This window comes from Lagopus leucura, unplaced genomic scaffold (assembly GCF_019238085.1).
Source record: "Lagopus leucura isolate 7727_CA_CO unplaced genomic scaffold, USGS_WTPT01 Super-Scaffold_806, whole genome shotgun sequence".
Lineage (NCBI taxonomy): Eukaryota > Metazoa > Chordata > Aves > Galliformes > Phasianidae > Lagopus > Lagopus leucura.
In genome coordinates, this window is record NW_024962260.1 from 7,344,109 (window position 1) to 7,372,000 (window position 27,892).

General features: G+C 41.1%; 1 protein-coding gene across 9 annotated transcripts in view; it reads right to left on the bottom strand.

Moving 5' to 3' along the window:
* Window positions 1–27,892, bottom strand: part of GALNT9 (polypeptide N-acetylgalactosaminyltransferase 9) — a 151,581-nt gene that overhangs the window by 15,708 nt on the left and 107,981 nt on the right. For all 9 annotated transcript variants that reach the window (XM_042865940.1, XM_042865941.1, XM_042865942.1 and 6 more), the window contains one exon: window positions 3,343–3,528. In XM_042865940.1, the coding sequence (XP_042721874.1) occupies window positions 3,343–3,528 (186 nt within the window). The remainder of the gene's footprint in view (window positions 1–3,342; window positions 3,529–27,892) is intronic.

Consider the following 27,892-nt stretch of genomic DNA (forward strand, 5'->3'; position numbering starts at 1 on the left):
TTTGTACACCAAGTTGTATTTCCCTCTCTACTTTCTCTTTTGTAAGTAGCAGCTCATCAAACAGCTGCTGTGGAGAGCAGACAATAAATATTAATACAAGTCAGTAGAAAAATAAGGATAATGAACAAGCAAAAAAACCCCAAACATAAATCAAAATATAAAAAAATCAATGTGAATGCTGTTAACATACAGCAATTCTAAAAGTTTGCAATCAAACCTGAACTCCTTTGCTTTTGGATTTATAAGGAATTTAGCTGTAATTCTGATCTAAGATCTAGCAGCTTGATCATGGTTTAGACTATTAACAGCCTTGGGTATTCACGAATGTAAATGAGAACAGACCTGTTAAAACTTCAAAGCAGAGCTGCTCAAAAAGCAATTAAGCCCCATTAAACATTTGCATAGACCAGCGTTCAGTTTTTACTGGAACTGGAGCTCATTCACAGACTTAAGCTATAAAACGCACTTAAACTCAATACCTTCTTTGTAATTCAATCCCAGAATTCAAATCACATTTGACTAAAAAATTCCATAAGAGCATATCAAAAATAAATTGATATGATCAGACTCAAACGTTTCAAAACGACCAGGTCAGTTTTTGTCTGTAGAGATAAACCAGGATAAATCATCGTAGCTCAACATCAAGACACCGAGTTACCTAATTTATAAATCTTTTCTGATGCTGAAAGAATTAAATGGAGTGAAATTGGTGGCTTTTGCATGGATCTATCTTAACTGCCCTGTACAGAAATCTTTCTGGAGGAAATATTTGTTTCCAAGTGGTGTCTGATGCAGGGTTACAAGACAGCAGCAAGTCTTAGCTCGGGGTTTATTAGAATCCCCAACAGATGCCTTGTTTTCAGGAGAGAATACGAGTGTAATACTGAACAGGTTTTTCCATTTGCCACATAAAGAGTTTGCTGTGCTCACTGCTGCTTGCTGATGCATACTTTGTCATGAGCTTTCTATGCAGCATCCATTCAAATGAATGTTAATTTATGTTCTACTTCAGGCTAAATGGAAGGAGAGCAATTCTTGGAGGCACTCAGTACAATAAATCATTCAGTATAAGATTTATTTATCATAAAAATTGTTGAGGAATAGATCATAAACAGGACGTACCAAATATTTGGCAAAGTGCAATAGTGCTACACTGACCTGCTGCTGAAGGTTACAGGGGGCTATGGGATAAGACTGCAGGTGTGTCCAGCCACCAACCAGGTACACACTGTGAACAGACCCTCAGTAACTTAGAAGGGAAAAGATGGTGTGCGTTATGAAAGGGTTCATTTGGATGGGTTTTAAATACAGAACACATGTATTTTCCTTGTCTCTCTTCCATTCTGTAGTGAAGAAATGTAACACCTTGCTCGCTAGGCTGTTTCTACAGATCACAAGAGCAGCAAATTGAGCAGCTATGAAAATGCTGTGCCTTGTTCCATACTAGCTACAGTCATTAAGTCGGGGTTACTGCACGATGGTACAGGAACGAGGAGCCCATATGATGTAGTATGCAGACTCATCCTTTTTCACTCAGCAGTAAGGTTTCCAGATCTCTCACAGAAAGTTTTTCTTACGGCTTTGACCAGTAAACTACTTAGGTCAACTAGATTGACTACTACAGCAGAATGACTCTGTGGACACTGACATGCTAGCTTCCTTTTCCTGAAAGCTAATGGGGTTATTTTTATGATGTACGTTTTATCAATCAATTTATTTTATGGAAAGTATATTTCAATGTTCAATACTTCTGCTGATTTTATGCCTTTGTATATAGATGTGCCTGTTTTTTTAAAACGCTGTTATATGGCTCCGTGCAGAAAACTACATCAATAAGTAATCTCAGAGAAATTAAAGGAGATCATGTTTTGGTGTGAATGCTTATTTAAATGTCTTTTATATTCTCAGAATTCGTTTGCAGACAGCATCAAGTAAACAAATTTTCAAAGATTATTTCTCTTTCACCTTCCTGCTAGAAACTCACCATTTGTTCAGATGGATGCAGGCAGGGCCAAAATGCCCCTAAAAGCTTAGGTGAGCCCTGCTTTGTCTTCCTCCTACTATCACAAAAACGTTGTGTTAGGCAGTATTGCCTTGCTAAGGCAAGATAATTCCCTGCAATTAGCCAAAAGTAGCAACCAAAACACATCTTCATAGAGACCTAACTTTCAACACAACATTGTGAATATTATGAGAATGCCCAATACTAAACAGCAGTAATTAAAATTCTGATGGGTGTGAACATCTAACGTACTCAGACATCACAGAGGAAAATGAAACATGACTCCTTTAGGTGTATGTATCTTCAAAAACATGACAAATTAATTAGAATACCTTCTGATATATTATCTAGTTATCAAAGCATAAGACAAAACTAAATCTGGTGAAATTTATGCCAGGACTCCCATGACTCCGATGGACTCTAGGTCATAACTGTAAATATTCACAGTGATACAGCTGGACTGGCATATTTTTCAGCTCACATAGAAGCATCTTCTGTTTCCATTTACTTCAACCAATCATCTTTGGCCAAATCCTTCATGTAAGGGTTAACAAAACTATCCTTAGTTACAGAAGTGTGTGTGCTTCCCCTCAGCTGCTCTCTCTGTGCCCCTTCACATGAATAATTTGGATGGAAATATCACTAAAAGATACAACAGCAGTCAGTTTCCACCTGACTGTGCTATAACGCATATCTCTTCTCTAAAAGAATTACGCTCTGTGGAAATATAGCATGAGATATACTTCCAGAATCAAGTAGTAAATTGAACCTGCAGTTTATCTAATATTTATATTACGTGGATTCCTGGGGGCCCCCACCTGCCATTAACAATTCACATGCACAGTAAGAAGTGGAACGTGTCCACATTGCAACTCTCACCCTGTAGAAAATAAAGCTAGTTAATGTGGGATTCTTTTATTGCACACATTGTTTTTTATCCTGGTGAGGTCCGCAGAGTCTCATGGTGAATCATGATATTTATTTATGGACATTTCTCTAGTTCTCAGTACTGTAGCATATGAACACCTCAAAGTTTAATGGCATCCTAAATTAAAGACTTTCTCTGAGAAAGTGCATAAACCTGAAACATCATGCTCCAGTTAAATTGTAAGTCTGTGTCACCACTCCAGAGCCTACAACAAAACTCACACACCAAGGAAGCAATATAGGAAGCAAGTTTATGACACTCTGCTCTGAGTATTCACCAGCACAAAAGAAGTCTTCCTCCAACTCTTTGCCCACTGCATACAGTTGTAGTAATGTCTTCACCCCAAATTGCTAAGTAGGGACAACTATTCAGACTTCTGCCTCTGTTCAGGACTAGTGTGGCCCATACTTACTGCCATGGGGATGTTCCACGCCATGTAAACATGGGACTTGAAGTCATCCATCCAGACCTCTGCGGCCCGAAGGGCGTTGCGCTTTGCATAGTAATCGATGTCATTGTTGTAGGGCTTCTTTGTGCGTTCGATGTGTGCCACACGAGAGCAGGGTAGCACCTCCATACTTCCTCCACATTGCCAGACCTGGGAGAGTTTGAGGAAAAACAAACAATTTTCTTTTCCCTTTTCTTTGTAAGTGGATACAACTGCTCCAATTAAGAATGCGTGCAGTGTTCCATCATTTGAGATGGGTGCTACTGAGTAATTCAGAGACTGCTCTGAGGGTGAAACCCCTCTTACCCTCGTTGACTAAAGATGAATGCTGCTGCCTGTGTTGGATACACAGGTTTAGGTGCCATAAATATCCAAGTTCCCCATAACGTCACTGTTCTTGGAACTATTTGGAAGATGACATATTACAAGGTGGTAACCTGTGTCATGCAGATGAATTTAACCTAGTCCTTGTTAGTGAAAATACCTCTGAGCTTAAGAAGATGGATAAAAGGGTGAGTGTGGACTACACCAACCCTTCTGAACACCACTGCCCTCAAACAGTGCCATTTTTCCCTGTTGATTATTTACAGCCTCAACTCCATGGTGGGAAACAAAGAGGAGCTGCCTCTCAATCAGTGAGGCTGGACTCATGCAGTGAATACCCTCAGGTTCCAACGCTCTCAGGTCTGCACCTGGTACTGCAGTCTAACTGAAATAAACAAAATATATTAAAACTTTAAAAATAATCTATTGCTTTCCAAAGCTTCCCTTTACTGCACGTAAGAACTCATTTCCAGACCAGATGCACTCCAGAACAATTCTAGGGCTATTCTCCCCCCAGCCTGCCTTCTCATGGACAGAGATAAATTGCTTGGGAAGCAGAGATAAAATTGTCTCTTCCAGTTTGTATTTTTTTAATACATTGTTAGATAATACTTATTTGCTGCTTTCTGAGCCGTCCTACAGTAAATCACTGGCCACAGGAGTTTGCACTTAATAAATGAAAAATGCCAGAAAACACACTGCTCATAAATTTGGACTGGCATATGCTGAGGGTTCCCAGTGCAGAGGAGCAGTGCTACGAGAAAGAAAGGAATTAATTGATTCTCATGATGAGAAGGGCAGATGAGCAGTCCCCTTCAGTATTCTGCTATTGGCCCACCCCACCCCGGCATTCAGCTCTTAATACACAGCTCGTTTTTCTTTCTCTCGATATGGTTAATGACCTTGTAATTTTTATTTTTATATTTTGGTACCAAGGGCAAATACATTATCTGAACGACAGATTTACTGCCTTCAGATGCCTGTGCTCATGCAAACCTGAAAAGGAAAGGGTACTAAACTGCAACATTAAAGAAAGTACTTCAGTTTATCTGCAAATTCAACACAAATAGTTATTTACCAGTGATAAATTCTCCCCAGAAGAAATCCACAGGGAACTGAGACACCTAGCTTTGAAGAAAGCAGGGCAGAAAATAAAAGAAAAAGAAATAGAGAAAGAAGAGAAGCCAGCAGCAGCCTCAGGCCAGCTAACGCTCCCGCTGTCAGCCCGGTGCTCAGCAGTCAGCACAGATCTGCGCCGTGCTGTGACCGCCCCATCTGCGGTCGTCTAAATTGCTTTACATTTACATTCTGTCAGCTCTCTCCCTCCCCTCACAGCCCCATTTTGCTCTTTAAGGTGACAGAATGTGTTACAGAGAGAAAAGGAATGAAACAGCCTCTGACAAAGGAGACAGCTAGGAAATATCCAAGGAAATTTTGCTTCCTACGAAGATGCCCATTCACCTTGGATGACTCGTTTGCTCTGGGAATGTGCAACTTCTAACACAAGTGGGAGATGTTTCCCTGCATAAGGATGACATTCCTAATCCCTGCACAGCGCAGGAGGCACGTAGATCCCTGGGCAGCAGCAGGCCACCATCTACCCATGTGCTGGGCAAGGTGGATACAGGCAGCAAAGTTGCCCTGCTGCAGCTGATGAGCAGGAAGAACAGAGAAGCAAACAGTGCAGCTGGCACAGCCCAGGGACTTGGCTTTGCCTCCGTGAGCATCACACTGTGCAGCGTTTTAAGACATGATCAAGTAATTCCAAGAGACACTCAATTTATTTGCTAATTGTAGTTAATTTCTAATTTCGGCATTGGTCTTTAGGCTGCTATAAACAAACTTGATAGCAATATAAATGTTACCATAGCTGTGTTACCTTAGCATTTTTACTGCTAATTATCTCAATCAACTTTTCTATAAACAGACATATTAAGTATTAAGAAGAACAAGTACTCACATCAGGGATAAATTACACGTGGAATGATAATGTTTGTGGTTTGTGCTACATCGATTCACTCATGCTAATTATTAGCTATTCCTATACACCTGAGAGATGGCTGCCCTACAATGTAACTATTATGTTATACTGATATAGAATATTTTTATTGCATGCAATATATTTACACTGTATAATATAAAGAAGCCAGTTAGACACTGTATCCTATTTGTCATAGAAAAACCACGATGAGACATAGAGTGCCTTGTTTACCATGGCCTAAAGCTGTGCATTACCAAAGTTCTCTGAAGGCAGCTAAGGTACATGACTTTAAGAGGTTGTAAATCCCCATGCTCCCATTGTTGAATTGCTGCCAGACAAGAAGAAACTTGGTTGTGCAGACTGTTACCATACAGCTCACAGTTGTGTTGTAGCAGCTGTGTGTTTCATCCTTTTCCAACAGCCAGTGGCACCTTTAGCAGTTCTTTGCTGAAAGGAAAAATCACTCGTAGGCAGCTGTAAGAAAGCAGTGAGAATCAGCTTTACAAGCGGCGCGTGGTAGCAAGGTCCCCTCGGTTCTGCTGTGCCCAGCAGAGCATGTTACCTGGCCTTTCTACAGTGGTTTCTGCCAGAGGCAGTGCTTCAGAGGTGGATGTTCAGCACATCCTTAAGCTAGAAGTGGACTCTGATGTTTTATAGAAAAAGTGCTGAACTCCACCTGAGCAGCACTCCATAGGAATAACCTCTCAGATTTCAGACTTTCTTTTCCGCATGAAGCCAACAGATGAGATGGAAAGAGATTTTAAAGCAGCTTAGGTATCCATACCCATGCTTTATCATATCCCAGCATGGGAATTCTTACAAGACAGGAATCTCAGGTTTTCTTCCATTTTCAACACGAAGCCTGTCAAAGATGAATGTCCTCCAGACCCCACGACGACTGGAAAGGATTTTCCCATCATGAAAGAATTTTCAAAGCTTTCAGAAATCTTGCTGACCTAAACTGTCAAGAATTACATAAATGTTTTTCACTGGTAGGAATGCAGGCACTTTGTCATCCCTAAACCTCCTCTGCTCCCCCCCAGATCCCAAAATGTTCTGCTAAATTGAACCAGGGATGGTTTTGTTCTGTGTTAAAAGCTTGTTTAGTATAAACATATTTCAAACTGAAAGGTCAGTTTAAACCAATCCTCCACATTTTCACTGCAAAAATAGCAAAACCCAACATTTTGACAACATTAAGAGATGCACTTGCTCTGAATTAGAAATTTTGTCAAAATGCAGCCTGCTCCACAGGAGCATTTTTGTTTTAATTTATCATCAGGAAATGCCCTGAAGATCTGTCCATTACATTTGGAGGAGGCCAGCAGGCTCTCAGCCCTTCTCAGCGCACAAATGGCCTGGAGATAAAGATGCCTTAAACCATTGCTATAGATAAGGAGATCTGACAGCATTTATAATGCAGTTTCTCAAGGTGAAAGAAGTCTGAGCACTTTTGGTAGCTTTCTGTGGCACCTGAAGGGCAAAGGATGCAGTGTGGGCAGCACAGTCCTAACAGGTACAGCTTCTTAAACACCACCGTGTAACATAAAATCCATCTGTATGCAAAGGTAGGGAAAATGTCTGCCTTGATGAAGTCAAAGAAGCCTTTTAACATTAAAAACATGCATAGGAAGATGATGTTGTTTTGTTGGCCTCTCTCTGGTCAGCCATGCACCAACAAGGTCTAAATCAGAAAGCATCCTTCAAATTAAATGTGAGCAGTGCCAATAAGGTCTTTGTTCACCCAACGTGCAGGAGCCCTCCAGTTATCCTCCAGTTCTTAATGGATGTGTCAACTCTTCTCATGCACACTCCGGTAACAAAAAATTAGCATGAATATAGCACACTTATGGTTCTTGCATCCCTGTTATTGACAATTTACATAGCTTGCTGAAAATTGATATTTCAGAATAATTTATAGTCTGACATTTTCTTTCTTCTAATGGGGTTTAATGGCTTTTCTTTCCTCTATGTATTCTCAGTGCTGACTGGAGTGTCACATTTAATCAGAAGTGCTAGATAAAGTGCTCTTTGTCTGCTTTTCAGTCCACACTGGAAGCTATCTGAAACTAGGAAGCTGTCATAATCAAACAGCTCATACGGAAAAATTAATCACATGGCCTCATGTTGTTCACTGACAGCATTTTTGTGATCAGCTTTAAAAACATCCATAATTATGGTTTTAAAAAGTCTCAACTCTTGGATCTCAGAATAGTCTGTGCTATTTAATGGGGCACTTACAGAGCAAGAAGTCTTTCCATGCTGGGACAGGGCAGCTTACATCAGAAAGACTTCTGGCTGCCAAAAACAAAACTGAAAAAGGCAGAAATCACATCTCAAGATTCACAGATTACATGTTTTCATTCAAGATTGCAGGATAAATATCTGACAATGCTTGCTCACTAAAGGACCTAAATGGGTCCTTCCTTGCTTGACTGATCACAACACTCTCTATCACAGCCTCTGACTTTGAGATTTCCACTCCTCCTAACAGCAGTTTGTAGATAATCTGCTACTGGTGGATATATAGGGAGTGAGACAAGATCTCATGCATAAAAGCTATTTCTGTCCCCAGAATAGTCTTATCACACGGATATGTAAATACCCAGTCCCTGCTGCTCCTGCTGCCTTTGGAGCTGGGAACACGCAGCAGCATTTGCAGACTGCTGATTTTGGAGGGCTGAATTCCATGCGGGGCACTCATGTTTTTTCCTGGCTCATGCAGTTTCCACAGCATAAACTTGCAGCACAGTTATGGAGGATAAAGTAGATGCAGTCATATAACTTCCATGTGTTTGGCATCAGCATTATCTAATTACTGCTATTATTATTTTGGTTGCCCTGATATGAGCACTTGAAATCTGGCTGCTTTTGAAACTTATTTTCCAGGACACGGTAGATCCTCTTGTAGAGTAACCTACTGTGAGCATTCATGAAAGGTTTAAAATGGACCTTTTTTTTTTTTTTTGCCATAGGAAAGTCAAGAAATTCATTTCACAGACACTTGACTAGCCTTTAGAATCTGTTAGAATCGATTGAGTTCGACCTCTTTGCTTTATTCCCCCTGGGTTTTCTAGTATTTGCAGATGAGTTGCTTTTTGAGAAAAAGGCAGTGGGACTGTGATGATCTCGCAATGAAACATTCAGCTGATGAACATTTTAAAAATCTCTCTGGTGGCTCTTCAAGGAGCAAATTTAGAGGGTGTCCTTGGAATATTCTTAGAGGTGACACAGCCCTCATGCCAGCTAAGATCCCAGGTGTGACAGCACTGAGAAGTTAAAACCCTCCCACTAACCCTCTTATAGAAGAGAAATAGATGAGTGTGAAGAAATTGAAACATGTTCCAGAGAAACTCACACTCAGCAACTGCTATCTTGCTGCAAAGATAAATTTTGTGTGCAAAGAGTGAACTCTGATAATTTAACGTGCTGGCTGCAATGGGAGTGAGAAGATAGGATTTAAAATTATATTAAAATGTCCCATTATACTTTAAGCACTAATCCGATCTCCTTAAATCCACATTTTGCACATCTTTGCAAAGGATATTGCACCTTTGACACAGGCCTGTCTGGGGAAGAAGCTGATGCTTCTCCGTGCAGAATTCCCTCCTGTAAAACAGTACAGACTTTCTGCATCACCTTGGTGATGGTGGATTGGAAATGGCAAAGAAAAACCTTCAGAGAAATGAGAGTGGGCTGGTGGACACAGCAGGTGCCATGCTGCATAGGCCATGCCTTGGGTACAGACTTAACTAAGCATGAACTGGGATTTCAAAGACTATAAGAACATCTCACATGGAGATGATGATCTGTTATTGCCACTTAAGGAGCAAAATGTTGCGAGATGGAAACTTAACAGCTTCCTGCTGCAAAGCGGGCAGCCTCGCAGGCCTGGGCTGTGGGAAATGCTGGCACGCTGTGCTGCCTGCTGTAGATATGGCTGTTTTTGGGCCACCAAGCTTGTTGACATAATCGCTTACGGATGACATTAAGGTCTGACAGGAGCGGAAGGACTGAGGGATGGGAGTGGGGAAAGGACAGTCTACCCAAGGGCCAGCTTTAATTTTCAAACACCTCTTTTCCTTAGCAAATGGATGAACGTTGGCACCTCAGAGTGCTCCAGGAGACGTTAACAGTCCCTACCACATAACTAACAGGCAAGGAGATTGCTTTGAGATATACCCTTAAGCTGCACGGACTAGTGACAACTACTCTGCTTTCTCTGAATGCTCCTCGGCTCTGAAAGAGGCTGCAGATGTCTGCTGGTGTAATACCAGATAATGTCATTTTCTGCAGCCCCAAACATTTTTGCTTGCACAAAGCAAATGCAGTTGGGTGTCTCGGTTTAGTTTGGTAATTGTCTCAGCCAGATGCTCCTCATCATATATTCTTTCAGAATACACTTGATGAAAATAATTTTTCTGCATTTTTACAAATTTTCTCAACTTTTTTTCCCAAATCAATAGAACCACTGTCAGTCATTCCTGCAAATCTGTCAGTGCAGACACTGTTTGCACAGTAACTGTTAAAATCCAACCAATTGGCCCCAGAAAAACACAATCCACGTGGGATTCATGAAACGGCATTACAGACCAGTCAGTCATCCTTGCTCCTCACATCTCATTTGTGTGATTGCTTTAGGTTGCTCCTTCTCATTTATCCCAAAAGATCACAGAGAAAATTCTCCCACGAAATTAAAGTCTCAGCAAAGGATAAAGGCACACATCAAGCTTACATCAGAAAATCTGCAGATGAGCTCCTGCAGCGTTAAGGAAATACCTGTTCTGCCACACTCCGCGCTTTACCATCCTGCAGCCCAAACACCAAACAACGCTGACCGAAAAGCTTCAGAAGCTTTTCAAGAAAGAAAAGCAGTGTACAACCTTCTGAAGTCCAGCACTCATGTGGACACTGCTTAAGAGAGGCTCAAGACAAGATCAGCTGAGCATTACACAGATTTCAAATTTAAACTCAGAAGTTAAATAAAGAAAAAATTCTATCCCAGGTCCAGAGTCAAACATATCAGGGCAGGTGGCAGCTGAACTCAGAACCAGAAAACAGTGGTTATGACTGGAGGACGCCTGCTCCAACGCCCAGCTTAAGCAAGGTTACCCAGAGCAGGCTGCCCGGACCACATCCAGACTTTGAGTGTCTCCAAGGATGGAAACTCCACAACCTCTCTGGGCTCTCATCATTCTGATTTCAATTAACTTTCTTCAGAACGGCAAATGGAATGGTTTCCACATTATTTAGGATGCCTAAGCTAGTACATCTGGGAGATAAACTACTTTTAACCTTGCAATAAGGGCAGACAGCAAGCGCATTACACAGAGGTGCCTTTTCTGACAAAGACATTAGCCAAAAACTAGGCAGAACCTCTACTAACATCACACTTCAATCATTACCTGAGCTAACTCAGGATGAAAGCAAGAGGCAGGAGTTCAGCTTTTGGTTTATTTTTAAATGAAAGACAGTTCTCAGTGTTCTTGTGTAATATCATTAGTTCCCATTTCCATTCTTTTGCTAAAGGAATAATACTGACTGTACATTGAACCTCCAGTAAAAAGCCTGAGAAATGATAAAATGCTTCCTGGCACTTCAGCTGAGACCACAGGGAGAAAGAAAAGACAAAGTGGAATTTATTGATGCTTCCATTAGAATAAAGTCATTCTTGAATAAAGAAAATATTTAAACAGACTGCCTAATGAAGTGATCACAAAGGGTCCTTTCAAAGGAGCCTAAGTGGAGTCGTCATCATTTGTTTTCTCTTTCCACAACAGCCCCTTAAACGATCTTTGCATATTGTCTGCACTAAATCCTGCAGGCCTGCTATTTTATTTTAAGGAAAAAGGCTTTTAGGCTGCAAGGGATTCATTCAGGAAGAGCTATTATGCATATTGTGACTCTGCTGCAGAGCCAAGGGATTTACTATGTGCTCATTAGATCTTACTTTGCTCCAAAACAATTTTTTTACAATGCAAATTTTAGCATGCCGATCTACTCAGAATAATACATTCAAACAAAGGCTATTACAAGCAAAAGCTTTCTCTAATGCAGAAACACTACAAACTCAGATTAATTACTAATATTTTGGACCCTGAAGTCATCTGGGCTGTCAGTCTGAATACAGCTTTGAATGCGGTTATGAGAAGCCACAGAGATTCAGTGTTCCTAACAGGCACAAAGAAGAGCCCTGGTCAGTCACAGGGCTCAGAGGCCACATCACGAAGCCATCACAGATGGGGCACACTGCCCACTCGGTGCCTGACATACACGGCTCTTGATTTGTTCAAGTGCTGGCACCTCAAGTGGAGAGGCCTCACCAGCAGAGGTGCTCATTCACCAGGACATACGGTGGAAGCAACCTGAGATGAGAGGTGCGAGTTCTCCACCAGCTCCGCTACGCAACCATCTCCAGAGAAGTGCCAACGTAAAAAGAGGAAGGGAAGCGTGACAAACATCACTTGAAAAAAGGGCAGAATGAAGCAGAAGCGACCCAGTGAGTTCTGACGCTGGATTTTCAGTGCTCGGGGAGCTGTGCCAGTTTCTGTCTCTTGGGAACGCTCTTTAAATTCAAGTTTGTCAGATGTGACCCGCAGAGTTATTGATGGTGCAGGGTGCACTCTTGTTTTTCAAAGCATTAATTCTATCTTGTTCCTCCTCTATGACCTTCCCAAGGGAGCAGTTGTAGGAACACAGAACAATGAATATTATCATCTAGGAGATATACCTGATAGTCATTCTTAATAGTTCTATAAATCTCACTAAGTCTTAGTACTTCAAGTGCACAGCAGAGATAATACAGCCGTAAGGAATAGCTCGAACCCATCTCTCATAAGTACAGGAAACGGCCAGCCTGGTGACACTACATTAAAGCATTCTCTCCTTTACTCTCATTAGCAGAACTCAAACTGAAGGTAGAATTTTTACTTTTTTTTACTGAAAACCGATCTCTATGAGGATAATTAATAAAAAAGAGGTGAGCAATGCAAAAACAATAATAATAATAATAAAAAGCAGCAGTAGACAAATCATTTTAGACATTCCAGTCATCCTTTCCTATCTTCCCATCCTAAATCACCTCAGCAAGCTGAAGATGTAACATATATTAAGAAAACAAATTCACAAATCATCACGTGCATATAATGGACAAGTTCACCTGCTGGAAATAGGCACCTGCTCACTAAACCAAAGAAAGATTGTTGAATTCAGCTGATGTCATCCTTCATGCAATAAATGCCAAATTCTTATTAGACATAAAATGCAGATCTGAGCGTGACTTTCACTGGGAATGCTTATTTACTTCAGCTGACAAACCCATGATTAAGATTCTCTTCCCACAAAAAACATAAAGCTCCCAGTGCTATCAGAAGGCGCAGGAGAGTTGCCCCAAAACTGGAATAGGATAACTCGTACAGAGAAAGTCAGAGCTCAAATTCAAACACTGAAAGACCTCTCTGAAGTTTGAAGGCAGTGCCTCTGTGTTACATTCCCTCCCAGCCAGGCCCTGCTACACTTGGCTGCCAAAAACAAAAATGCCAACAAGCGCGTGATGGTTAGAGCACGCTTTGAATCCATCTTTCTGAATACAGGACAGTGCAGGTCTGCAACAATTTTTGGATACGTTGGAGGAAAGGCACAGAGAAGACGAATGTTAGCGGAGGACTATCATGTCCCACTCATTCATTCTGCTTATATGCTTTATTGCAGCTATTAATGAACAGATAATGGCATCAATCACAGGCTGTAAAGTGACTGACAAACCGAGCTATTTCATCTGAACAGAATGCTTCACACATCGCCTAAGGAGCTGGAAAAGGAGAGATGTGGGAAAAAGGTGAAAGAAAAATCTTGTCTGAGTATCTGACACACAATTCTGTGAGGAATATCCAAATTTTGGGACTGCAAAGAACCTCTCTAGATTGCATGGCTCTCCAGGGAAACCTGAAGTGAGGTATATCTATCTCCAGCCACAGCCTTGTATCGGCTCATGTCACTTCAGTTCCTCAAGACTCGTTATTCCCAGTCACAAAGATTTAGGCTTGTTCAGTTGACAAATATTTTGTTTGGAGGATTTCTCTTTCTGGATTTTGTTTTTATTTTTTGTTTTCTCACACAATAAAACCAACAGAAAGATGTTGACTGTGACTTGTAAGACTAGCTAGGTGTGTTTTTGTTACCTTAAACTAAACAGGACACCGTCCATCCAGCATGAGAATGTGAAAATACACATTTGGCAGTATTCTTCCCAAGAGCTAAAAGTGTCATCACAATCATACACTGCAAATATTGGCTTCAGCTCATTGGGAAGGTAGTGTCCTATATTATTAAAGTTTTGAGCGTATAAGGAATGTTCTTTGTTTGCAAGAGATTTCTATAAGTTGAATATAAGAGATACAAATATGGTTTCAGGAAAGCACTGGGCAACTTAAAACAGGGAAAAAAGTCATTTCAGATGAAGCAAAATATTTTAGATCAACATCAGAAAATAGCTATTTTTGAGACCATAGTTAAAAAAAAAAAAAAAAGTATTCTCCTTTATCAATGGATAACCTTAGATATGAAACATCCTTGGCCAAACGTGCATTCTCTTGTTCCCAAAAAATTGTTTGGAAAATTACTGTCCCGCTGCAGGCTCAAACAACACTAACTGATTACTGAGAAAACACTGATGCTCTTTTGGCTATAAAGCTTCCACAATTGAGTCATTTATCACAACTCTTCACTCCTAAGCTAGGAGCTTACATACCAATCTTCTGTTCTGAACAGATTTCTAAAAAACCTTCAGTTAGAGGCAGTCTTGAAAATAAACAACGCAGAAGAAAGCCCCACGCTTTGGACCAAGCCCACGTTCTCCACTTTGGATTCATTACTTCTTGCTTAGCCAAAGAGAAGGGTAAGCTACAGCTAAAAGAATTTCACCTAAATTTATCTCCTGTTCTCCACCCTTGTATCGGACTGCCTCATGCTGGGCCACATGGTGACATTTATCACACAGCATCAAGAGAAGCTCCATCCTGGTCCTTGGAGACAACTGTAAGACACAGCTCAGCAGAGGTTAGAAACATTTTGTATCGTCATTCCTTGCTTTTATGCAAGGACTTTTGTCCTGACACCTGAAAGTGATTTGCAGACACCCACTGTAAGCAGTGAGGAAAGCATCCCAATCAAGCACACTAGGAAAGGAAAAGGGTTGTTTTTTGTGCCACCCCTTGATGACTCTGTAGTTACCAAAATCCAGTGCCTCCGTGACTTTCTTGGCATGGAAAAGATTACAGGAATTTGGACATCTTGCAGTTAATAATCTAGTTTAGTTTAAGAGTTTAAGTTCTCAGACAGCTGATAACATTTTACTCCAAAATATACACTTACAACAAAATAAAAACAGTAATTTTTATTTCTGGAGAATGGTAGCAGTCATTACATAGTGCTCTGCTTCATCAAATCTTGAATTTCCAAGAACTGAAAGGGACAGTGCCACAGGTTTAAGTAATTGCTTCATGGCACAGCTGATGGGTTTTACCCCACTGGGTCACAAGTACTCTTCATTTACCGAGCTCTGGGTTTTATCCAAACATTTGTGTATGGAGCATCTGCTGGAAAGTATTTGGGCTGCTAAAGAAATAAGGAAGAGCCTTTCCTACTATCCTTTTTCAAGCTAAAGACAGTTCACTGTTAAAAAACCTTTTCTGGTAAAATGAGATAGATGATGAAAAACAATTACATGGGCTGCATTGCTTTGCCTATCATCTACAAGAAAATTTGAAAAAAAAAGAATATAGCTCTACATCATTTTTATGAAGGCGCTGCTCTGGACTTTCAGTTCATTTAATTTTGCCCTGGAGCATCTTTGCTGTGAGCAACATGGAATACAATCCACTTGTCTGTCCTAATGCCTCTGAATAATCTCTTTTCATCTTCTCTCAGAGCCAGGCTGTCACAGGCTGGTAATACCTTCACAAAGATGAAATAAGACAAAAGCAATAAACACAGCTGAGGCCCTCAGGGATTTCTTTGCTTTCTCTAACTACGGTGTCCAGTGTATCAAAACCCTGCCTTCTTGCCCTGTGTCAATGTTTACATGCTCTGCTGCTCCTGCTGTGTGCGTTTTCAGAGGAATTCCATTCTTATCATCTGTTTTGTCAGCTGATGGCAACAACTATTTTGGTTTTCCCATTTCTCCTGTCACTGCCACCTTCTGCCAACCAACGTTGGTCACAGCCTCTGCTCTGCAACTGAACTATGCCAAGTAATTCCATCACTATCTGAAGGACACTATGCTCAGCACAGCGTGATGAGAATACCCCGCATCATTACAGAGGAAAGGGCTTTGTGGCCACCTGTGGCACATCCCCGAGGCAAAGCTGTGGGTTACATGGTGTGATCTGGCTGGGCTGGGGGAGATCCTGATGCAGTCAGGCTGTTGTCAGGCTCTTCAGTGTTAAGAGGAGCTAAAAAAACCTTTTAACTCTGAGTCAAATAAGTAAGTGTGCTTCTGAAAACACCCATGAGAAGACCTACTGAAGAACCTGTTATCTTTCCTATTTATGCAATTTTCATAGCAGAACTGTACATCACACTTACCTCATTAGCAGCCATCACCTCGGGCAGTACATACAGTGTGGGTGGGTTTTCATTTTTCTGATTACCTAGGAAGTCTTGCTGCCTCTGATTTTCCTTCAATCTCATGAATTGCCACTGCAATCTTTACAGCTACAGAAGCTTGGAATGTAATGCTCTACACCAATATAATAACCAATATAAGGATTTAATACCTAGTAAACTTTGTGAAGAAAGTGGCACACTTCTAAGCAGTGCCTCTTGGTAATGAAGTCTGGCCAAAGATGCCTGAGGTAGAAAAGCTCCATGTCTGTGCAGAGCCACCTAGAGTGCATGCTGATTCTTAGAGCAGTCATCAGCAACCTCACAAAACCAGAGAGCACAATCTGGTTGCCCAGCCCAATTTGGCAAGGCTGTAGCAATGCATCCACCAATTAATTATTAACCCTTTTCACAATGGACGTAACACAAAGAATTACAGTGAGGAGGCAAGCAGAGCTCCTCTAATTGTCTAGTCAGTAGGTTTGGTTGGATGAACTTTCCAAGCTCTCCTTTTCATCATAACAGCGAGGCTGGAAAAAGCACAGAATGTCTCACCTTTGGATTTCATTTTAACTGAAAATACCGTAACCCATCCCCAAGGTGAAATCAGCATTCCTAAAAAACTTAACTTCGTTTTGGAGAACTGTGTCCTCCTTTCACTGCCATGAGCAGCCTGTAGCAGACCTAATCAAGCAGTCATTATATACTTTAACTAGAAGAGTAAGGAAGAAAAACGATGTAAGTGAATAAAAAGAGGATGGGTCACAATAGCAGCAATGACCTGGTAGGGTTATTTCTCACACCTGAAAGCCTGCTAACACACAAGTGCCCCAGCCACAAGGGAATTATACAAATCTTTTGTGCAAGTAAAATTTTCCATTATGCACTTAGTCTGATGCACTGTAACAATTTGTTTCTTTTCACAAAACTGTAAGGAATGTTTCCAATAGAACTTCAACAGTCAGAGCGGGTGAAAGGCTTCCTTGCCTTTCCTTGCCTGTGAAAATGCCCGTGCTTCAATTGTCTGTGCCTCTCTACGCATAAAGCTGTCTAAGTTCTTAACACTCCCCTTTTGATGCTTTGTAGGACACACGCCCTCCATCCATCATTGGCACACAGTCTGTATCCCCTATTACCTTCACTTTTTTCCTCCAATACCTTTCATACAACAAATGACTTAATTGTACTTTCAGCTTAGCTGCTGTAAATTTACAATAAAGTAATTGACTGGAGTGAAGTTAGTCTGAAACTATCTGAGCCTAAAGGCAGAGTGATGGATCTCTGCAATCATCTCCTACTTAATCAAAACACAATTCGACCTAACTGTGATTACATGATTTCAAATGAGGAGGAAGCCTTCATCTTTTGTTTTGATAAATTCTGAGTCTTTTACACACTCGAGGATGGTGTTTAATCAGTGAAGGGCATCCTGACTACGACCCAGGGACAAAAATAAAAAAATAATCAAAGCAACAGCACTTAATGAATGTGAAATGTGATGAACTACTTTGGCTGAAATGTTGAGCTTAGCAAAAGTAGGCTAAGTTGGCAAAAGATGCACTCATCAACAAAAGCAAAATACCGTCTTGTTGCACTTCTCTGATATTGCACAACTTGTACAAGTCACTACACAAGGAACAGTTTTTAAAAGTATTTACAATCATTTTGTATTCAGAATAAATTCCCTTGCTGAAATGACATCAAACTGCCGACAAAATATACAAAGGAAAGCTGGTTTCATATATTCATGACTTAGACTGTGTCAAAAGCATTGCAAACATTAATACCAAACCATGACTACTTCTAATAGAAACTATGAAACAAGTCAAAATAAAGCATGTTTTCTAAAGCAAGAAGCTGAAAAAACATGTCTAAGAATGATAAAGAGACTGCAGAAAATTCAGGTACTGATTTCATGGATGTTAACTATGCATAATATACATATGTAAGAAGATGGTATAACATTGTGGGTAGGACATTTTTACGAGAAGGGGATCTTGCTTGAATCCTTTGTTCTACCAAAACCTGAGGAAGTATTTGAGTAAGTTAACCCCACCACCTCCATGTACTCATACGTAAAGGGCAAATAATGAAACTGCCTCCTCTTAAAAACAGGAGGCTCTGAAGAGGGAAATAACATAGAAACGAAATACTTTGCTTTTTTGGTCATTAAAATGGCACGGATTTTTTAAAATACAGACTGCCAGCTTCCTTTTTTTTTTTCCCATTCCATATTTTTTCCTAATATGTGGCATGTTATATTGTAATCACTGCCTTTTGTCAGATGGATCATCACAGGCATAGGGGCATATGCCAATAAATGCATGTAATTCTCATAATTCAGCCTTAACTGAAGTGCCATTGTACGAAATGGTTACGACTCCCAGCAATTTGAACAGAACACATCTTAGGACAAACCAGCATTTTATGTCAGCAATAGATGACATCTACACAAAGAATTAAGTATACTGAGTCTCTCTAAGTGTCTGACCTTCAAGGACTGTAATTTAAACTGTTTATAAATACAGCTTTTATGGCCTTCACCATTTCCAGCCATCTGCAGCCCCAGAACAGGTCTTGCCTGAACTGGGGGAGGATCAGCTCCCCTCTTGTGTAATGAGGTACTGCAGCCCTGCTTTCTCCATGTTTCTCTACATCAAAATGATAAAGGAGAGCCGTTCTGGGAGAGAATACAGGTAGAAAGGAGGAGATTCACTGAAGTTTGGAGGAGAAGGCATTCAGTCACTGGCTTCTCCTGCCTCTTTGCAACACCCTGCTGCTAGGTGGTCCCCTGGGTGCCAGTTTCCTCTATGTTATGAATGCTGGCCCAGCTGCTGATATGCGAAAATAGAACTACAAGCACAGACGCACTGGAGGTGCTTGGCTGTCCCACACTGAGGGGATCAGCAGCACTGGCACGCTTGCAGGTAACGCCCTCAGTTCAAAAGAAAGAAAATCCATTTTCATCAGTTGCAGTACAGAAGCTGAATCTATAAACATAAAGCATCTGCTTCCTGAAAGTGAAAGAGAAGAAAGAACAAGAGAAATGTCATGGTTTTAAAATGATAAAAGTCCTTGTAAGAGTAATGCATTGTATTTGCTGAGAAGCCATGTAGCATCGTTTGTCAGTTATGAAATTTTAAAGTGAGGATCAAAAGGCACTGAGGATGGAGTACGTACACAACACTGCTCTATTTCTCTTCGTTGAATATCAGCGTGACAATCACACTGCTGCCCAACAAACGCCTGGCATTGACAGGTGGTGGCGAATAACCCTGCTGCATGGGACTGGGAATTGCAGGGATGACAGCACTGCACGCCAGATCCTGTGTTGCTGCTTGGTGCTGAGAACAAAGCCAGTCTGCTCAAACCCATGGCTCAGAGATAAAGCTACTTCTTACCCTGTGCCATCTCTGCAGCTGACTCCTCGCTGTCCTTCTCTGCAGAGCTGCTCCCAGCACGTCCTGGTGCTGCGGTTGTGCCCTTCTGGGGCAGCACCCTGCATTTCCCCTTGAGCTGAAACCGAAGCTGCAAGGGAAATTCAATGAACTTCAAGTGAAAATACTTCAGCATATCTTTCAGTGCTGTTTCTAAACATAATCTTCAGATGGAAACATCGAAGCCTAGTAGTGTCTGGATGGGGCTCATGCATCCCCAGGGCAGCATTTGGTGGTGACATGCACCTTCAGAAGGCATACAGCTGCTCACACCAGCACAGCATCACGAGGGCTTTGCTGCTGTAGAAACACATCATAGGAAAAGAAGTGCCCGCTTCAAGGTGCATGCTGCCCTCACAGACAAATGGAGGAAATAAATGAAAGGAACCTTCCCTATAAACTCAACACTTATCTAACGTTAGAGACAACAGTGGAGCTGATATTCCTATTCAATTCTCTTTTCCAATCTGAAGAAAGGATTTGTTATTTCTTCCTCCCTCCCAGTTAAGGTGTCATTTCTTACTGTTATCACTTCCTAGCTGATGTATCCTCCATTTTCAATGGAGAACCATGTTGTTTTGAATGTCTCCCTGCTGCTTTCTCACTGGCTGTTTCCTTTGCTGTGTCTTTGTGCAGAATATCACCACGACATCTGTCAAATGTGTCACTTGCTGCTTCTTTTCAGGCAGTCATTCCACTAGCTAAGGCAGGATGCTTCACAGCATGCCTGCATTCACCTCCATGCAGCAAAGCCTTATGCATGTGCCTCATTTTAACCAAGCACTCAGTTCCTGTTGACATCAAGGGGACTGAAGTGCTTCACAGCTAAGAGGCAGACCAGGGCTGTGCTGAATTGGGGCCTAAATATTTATTTAATTCCAGGCAATCGTATACCATTGAAATTATACCTAAGCACTGAATTCAGTTTCAACTTCCACAAAGTTTCTGTTTGAGGGAAGGTGTCACAGTGCTGGCTTCCAGATTATTCCATTTTGAACAAACCTCACCAAAAGCAGCAACAGAAATATGAACTCAAGCATGAGATGTGTTATTTAAGTGCAAACTTCACGCAAGGAGGATGTGGAACTGTGGTCAAATTAGTAGTGAAATTTCCAAGCAGAAATTCAGTGGAATTTGAACCTCCAGATCACTGAGTGTCATCTGGAAAATCTCACTGTATTTACTGATTTCTTCTTACATCAGTCGCACGTCTGGTATCATAAAGAACAGATGTGTGCAACTGCACTTGTGCTTGGGAGGTAGGAGAGAAAGGGAGGGACATTAAATTGCAAGCCAGGATGGCATTGAATATATTAATAAAATTACTCAGTTTCCACTCCAGTTGATTTTGGGGGGCTCGGAATTCATCCAGGCAGTTCTAAATTATCAGAACACTTGGCCCTTAGTTTTCTTCTGTGTTATCTTTACTGGTTGCCTGTCAAAATATGTCTTGGGCATTCAACTGGGCAAGCAGCCAAGACTCCGTGTTTCCAAATTTTATTTTTTATTTAAAGCTTCTTTTGGAAACGTTCAGTAGTATTTATCTACTGTAAGCAAGTGGGCAGGGCTTACAAGAGAAGCTTTGTTCAACAGGATTTGGTGTCATGCAGGCATGCTGCCTTGTTTGAGTACCTCTCTTGTGTGAAGAATTTGTTACTTGTTTGTTGTCAAGATGCCTCTGGGTATCAGCCCCCACTTCTTACAAAGCGATTATTTTTCTGTTATTTCTCATGCTGTTCCCCTCCAGCAGTTTCAGCTGCTGTAATACTCGAGGATGTTCTGAGAGGCAGAAAGATAATGCAGGCACGTGGGGAAAAAAAATTAGTGTAGTAGCTCCTGAAGTAATTTTCACTTGAATAGGCTTCTCAGCCCCCAAACACCAGCTCCTCTTTCCTTGCTTTCTCAATTGCTGCTTAACAGTTACTGTAAGTTTTCTAACTGTCATGGCTTTAATTGTGCCTGCATGGTCCCATAACACTGCTACTAGATGCTACCAGTGAAAGAATCAACTTCTGTCAAAGTTGATTCTGGAAAAGGAGCGAGCAGCACATGCACAGAGTATGAGTTCCAAAGGCATGAAGCATTTCCAAGCTGTCTGAACCCAGCTCTAAATTCAAGCTGTTCTGATTCTCCGGTACATGAATACAGAAATAGCTAGTCTGGCACCTCTCAGCTTTCTTCAGGATTACAGTTCTAAAAGGACCATGCCTAGAAAAGCATCAACGGCTTTTTATTTGCTAATGCATCTGACTCAAGTCTATTTAAGAGAACTGAAGAATAAACAAAATCTACGCTGAAAATCAGGGCACATCACAGCTTCCCAGTGCACACCTGGGGCAGGTGTGAGGAGGCATCTCATCGCTGGCTTCCAGGAAAGCACACTGATCTGACTGAGAATGAGACACAACCCCATCATCTCTCACCATAGCAGAGCTTTGGGACATCTCAGGAATAAAAAAAATGCAATATCAGCAGCTTTACACAGGACAGATAAATAAAAGCCTAATGGGAATGATGTAATCTTGGACAAATAATAGCAGAAGTGCATGAAAAATTATGAGATCATGCAAAAATCATACAGTAACACTATGGAAAAAAAAAAAAAAAGAGATACTGCAGTGCTGCAGTAAATCCAGTGATGATGATAACTCAGTTCTTAGCTTCGTGTCATCACTGTAAATCAGAGGTCATCAATCAAAAGACTGAATGTTATTTTCTTGGTCCATCTTCAGCTGGAGGTTTGCAGATCTAATGGCAAGAATAACAATTACAGTCTAGAACTTCAAGCTGATTCTCATCCTACATGGAAGTTTGCCTCCAAAAGTTGTGCTACCATTTCTACCAGATACTTTGAAAGTTCTCAAGGAAGACTCAGGTTGCCAAAAGCAGAATGAGAATAAATAGCCATAGGGGAGAAGGAAATGAGAACCAAATTTTTAATCTGCAAGACTCTGAAGGCAGAATGCAATCCAGATTTACCTGTGCCCTCACGTCCACGCCTCCCCACTCTGAATTTGCATTTGACAACCACAAATTAAAACTGAGAGCAGTGTGTCCTCACGGGATTTTCAGGAAGCCTGGGCTCTTTGGCCACTGCAGCTCCATCCCCATTGCCTTCTGCATGACCTTTAGTAGGTGATGCTTCCATACTCATTTTCTCTCTAACTCCTTTGCCTCTTTCACCAATTTGACAAAAAGATCTCTCTGGTACATAAATCTGCCCATGGACAAAGTCACTGGCTGTGACACACTCCCACCAGAGCAGCACGTGGCCCAGGCATAGCAGGAAATCCACCTTAGGGTTCCAGTGGCCAAGGACTCAATGTAACACATATTTTTCCTTTTGGGCCAGGTATTTTAGGGCTTTCCAGGACAGGGATAATTAAGATTGATTTAACTGTAAGATATCAAAGTGAATGTACACAATTAAATGAACGTATTAGACAACTGTGAAAGCTCTAGCTCGAGTGTATAGCAGCATTACATTGAAGATCTTGGTTTAGCAACCTGGAGTCACTTTGCACATATTTGCTAGCTTCACACTTTGAATTGATTCTCTCTGTCAAATCAGCAAGACATTAGTTTAACATCCTCTTCTGAAGAGATGTGTCAAATTCTGAAAACACTTTGAAATCTGTCACAGACATGTAACTGAGGGGAGTGATTTAGTCTTTACTGTTGATACAAGTAAACAGTTTATTGTTACCTTTTTGAAATGCTGAAGTGAAACACTGAACAGCGAAATGCATTTATGCTGGTTGGAAAAGCAGTCTCAAACCAGAGTTGGTAAACATATTTAGACAAAAGACAAGGAAAACAACTTCACTGGGGACACTTGAAACGAGTGCACATAAAGCCTCCAGCACCCCACCCAGGATTTGTTAAAAACAAAACAACAAAAAGTCCACCAAGCAAAAGCCAACCACAGCCAACCAACCAAACACACGCAGTTCTGATCACTGACGGCCACATGTCCTGAACAGCTCGTGCACCTGACCAGCCCAGAATCACTGCCCACAGCACCTGCTGGTAAGAACTCTTTATAAGGTATTAATCAAAAATAAACCTGCGAACTAACACAGAGTTGTGTTTCTGATTATCTGATAATCTCATTATTAAAATAAATGTCATAGATCTATTTAACACACTCATCACACACTTAGCTATGTTCTCCCATCTGCACATGACAAAGTCATGCAAGACTCACAATTGCCAGCTCTGTTCATGCATCTGAAATATTCAATTATTTTTTCTTATCTATATGAAAAATAGCACTGCAGATCTGATTACAGATGCTGAGAGAATGACACTGTGGGTATCCCACATGAAAAGCTGCAGTGGATTGAGCCCAGGGTTTATATTACATAGAAACAACTTGCTCTGAACAGCCTGTTAGAAAGCACAAACAGCCTCACCATCCCTTTGTAAACTGGCTGAAATACAGTAACAAAGGCTGCCACTGTGTGGTCAGTTATTTCAGTATTCAGGTAGACCCAGGATGTTTGTATTTACTCCCTCACTTCAAGTAGAAAACTGAAAACCAAATTGGTTCACCTTGTTCCACCAATGCTTTGTATGCAAGAACAAACCAAGGCTTTACATATATGCCAGCAACAAAGAAATACAAAATTCTGTGTGCTAAGCGATATTCTTAGATACACCTCCAACCTTGCTGCCATCAGATGAAGCAGACTAAGGGGAAAAGAAAGGCATTTTCTTTCTGTTGGAGAGGAAAGGGAGCTGCCATCAGGTCGGAAAAGGATGGTACAGAAAGCTTTAAAGCAGAGGAAGCTGAGACGTTGGCTGCAGTGCACAATCATTAGCCTGTAAATGTTTGGGGACAGATTACTATGCTATGTGATTATTTTGTAGGCATCCAACAGATCCTTTCACTGCAGCCTTTAACTGCTTTCATCCCATATACTGACACCGCTTCAGGTTACCTTGCCTTGCAAGGGCACGAGGCCAGCAAACCCTTCTGTCCCTGTCTGTCCTACCAGTGGCAGTAAAACCCTGCTGATGCAGTCAATGAACACACAAAGTGAACACCAAAGGCTGCTGTTATTGCTGCTGGGTGTTCAGATTCTATACAGTTTGCTACAGGCAAAGTGGCATCTAAGACAAAAGTCCCTAAGACAAAACCAAAACAGGTTTCCTCTGGTACAAACAAATACGTATTATTTTTGAACAAACAAACCTCAGTGATTCTGCTCAAAGAAGCCAACATGTAAACAGGGATATATGTGAATGAATGACAAGAGAAGGACTGGGGAAAACAAATCTGTTTTTAATATAGTGATTATTAAAGGGCATTACTCACAGGAAAACCAAATTATAGAAAGAATAAATGCTTCAAATCTGTCCTATTTCAGAAGAAAAACCAAATGCTTACATTACATCATACTGAATGTTTTCTTCCTTCCAGTTAAATTGATTTTCACAGTATTATATATCTAATTAGAGTATGGCCATTAAAATATTTCTCTCTGGAACCTCTTGGTACTGAGGAAAAGAAAACTTACCAGTCTAAAGAGAGGTGACAGATATGCTGTGACTCAGGCCTGGAGAGCAAGAGGATTTCTGGTCTGAAGAGGGTTGTCAAAGTGCTCATTCCTGATGCTGAGTCACTGACTCAACAATCAAATACAATTCTATTAGTTTAAATGTCAGGAGGGAAGGGATGCAGCAGAAATACAGAGATCTCACACCAATTCTATCAAGAGCAGCTTCCCAGAGCTACTGCAAACCATGTGCAATGTAAGCCAGGACATTTATGTGTCCTTACATTTCTCATTACACAGCAACTGCAGATTTTATGCTACATCCTGGTAGCATGTAATTTAGCCACAAATAGCAAGCCTTTGTGTAGATTCATTCTGCAAGGATGATACTAATGGCCTCAGCCCTTCAGAAGATCTCCCTGCAATTGGAGTGAAAATGGCAGCAGCTCCAATACTTCACTCTTGGAATGAACCATTTGCTTCTAGAAGACAGATTTGATATGAAATACATTTAAAACACCAGAAACAAAGCAAAAAGTTACAGTGCAAAATAAATGCTAAGAATTAAGTGAAAAACAAAAGCACACAAAAACTCACTGGCAGATCCAAATAGAAGGGCCTTCTGCTGGAGGGGATGGGAGTCAACTGGGCACCAAGAGGGCAGAACTGACTCTCAGCACCTTCATGTCTGGCCTTCATGGAAGCCAGTATTCACAGTACGAAGCACAGTGTTCTGCTCGCAGAGAGGACAGCTAAAATTTACCCCTCAGTTTCTTCATGGCATTTCTCTTCAGGTCCAAGCCCCCAAGGCCAACAGACAGTGCAATAAACAAATGTTAATGTGGCTCATTCTTCTCAGTTAATTAATAGTTCTTCTCAGAAACCATTTAGTAAGTTATCTGGATGATGAATAGTGCTTTGAAAGGGTTTTGCAGTTACAAATAACACCATTCTGTCTTCCTGTTCCACAGCTGGTTTTATTAATAGAATCTTTTCATAGATGAGGGCTGATCTGCAAGAACATTTGCTAAAATAACATCTAGAAAGATATTGCATATGGGCTGTTCTGCATCCCTAACCCCTCAGAAATACAGCTCAGTGCTGGGAAACCACGAGGATGCTGGCTGGAACTAAAGGACATGGACTGCTTTCAGGAATGAGAGCTTGACATCCTCGTGTGAGAAGCTGCTGTTTTCCAACTTTCCATAAAACACAGGAGTTTCTAATGAGGAAAAATATACCTGCTCTATCTCCTATTGAACTTTATCAAGCCTAATGCGCTCTACTGATTCATTTTCACTTAATTGGCTCTAAGATGTTACTCATTATTAGTTGAGCTCCAGGCATTCATCCCATTTTGGAAAAGTAAATTGGCCCTAAACCCTGAGAATTACTCCTTTAATTAGGTTGGATTGATCAGAAAGGCTACAAAGATCACCCACATTAACTACAAATCAGTACATGTACCCTGCCTAGAGTCAGGGAGTGACAAATGACCTCGAAGGCCTCGTCCTGGAGCACCCACCAGAGTGAGACCAGGTACGGCAGGGCCACCCTTTGCACAGGCCATTGACTGCTGTGCAGTTCAGCTGAAATTCCTTATTGCAATGAACTGAACCTTCTCAAAGTAGAAGATGCCAGGAAGGAAAGGTGTTATATAGATTTCCAATACCAACCAAAGAGAATCAAGCTTGGAGCCAAAATTATGTCAGCGTGCTTCTCTGTGGAGTGCCTTGTTCATGGACTGTCATTACTTATCCAGCTTTGTAAACTGCTCATTGCAGGGCCTCCATTGGTATAAGCAACTGATCGTCACTTGCCTCCAGCTGTTGTATATTATGCACATTAGTAGGGTTCCTCCATGGAAATGTAGCATAATAGAAGCAGCTAGTTTTATTTTCCCCCATAAGAAAAAAAATAATCAGGATTTCTGCAGAAAGCAGCTTCTGCACATGTAAGAATTAATAACAAAGCACCAAATGTTTCCATGCCAAATGACAGAGTAGGGCAGTATAAAGCTATTCATGAGCTGGAGCCTGGCTAACTTAATGCATATTCTGGGAGGGATTTTCAAAATTGCTTAAGAGCTCTTGTAAGAGTATTTGGTTTCCAATGATGCCTCTGCTTCAAAGTTACCCTATGTTAGCAGGCAGCTTTTAAGAAGAGCTGTATCACTTGCATTGGGGTGTGGAGGACACTGCCATTTGGATGGTGCCAAAGTGTACTTACAAAGTTTCTGTGACTTCATTCATTTCAAATTCCACTGGGGAATTAAAAGAATTCCTACAATACAGATACCCCTGTTTGCAAAAACTCATAAAGCAACCTTGGTTATATGCAAAACATCTGCACTCTGTATTCTGTTAAGGCTATAAATCTGTATTATGCTCCTCTGCACAACAGTATTTATCTTTGTTGTTTAGTGCACCTCTGCACTGGAGAATTCATTAGGAAAAAGACACAGTCATGCAGAGTAGCTACAAATTAGTGTTCTGCCTGAAGAGATGCTATTGATTTTCTATGGTGCTCCTGGATTTGCATGTTTGCCAGTTATTTTAACCATAATACTATAACGCATGACGAAGAGCATCCTCAGGAGGAGAGTTTCAGCCCAAAGCTGCACGTTGATAAAGTGGTAAGCCTTCAGAGAAAGCCAGAGAGAAAAAAAA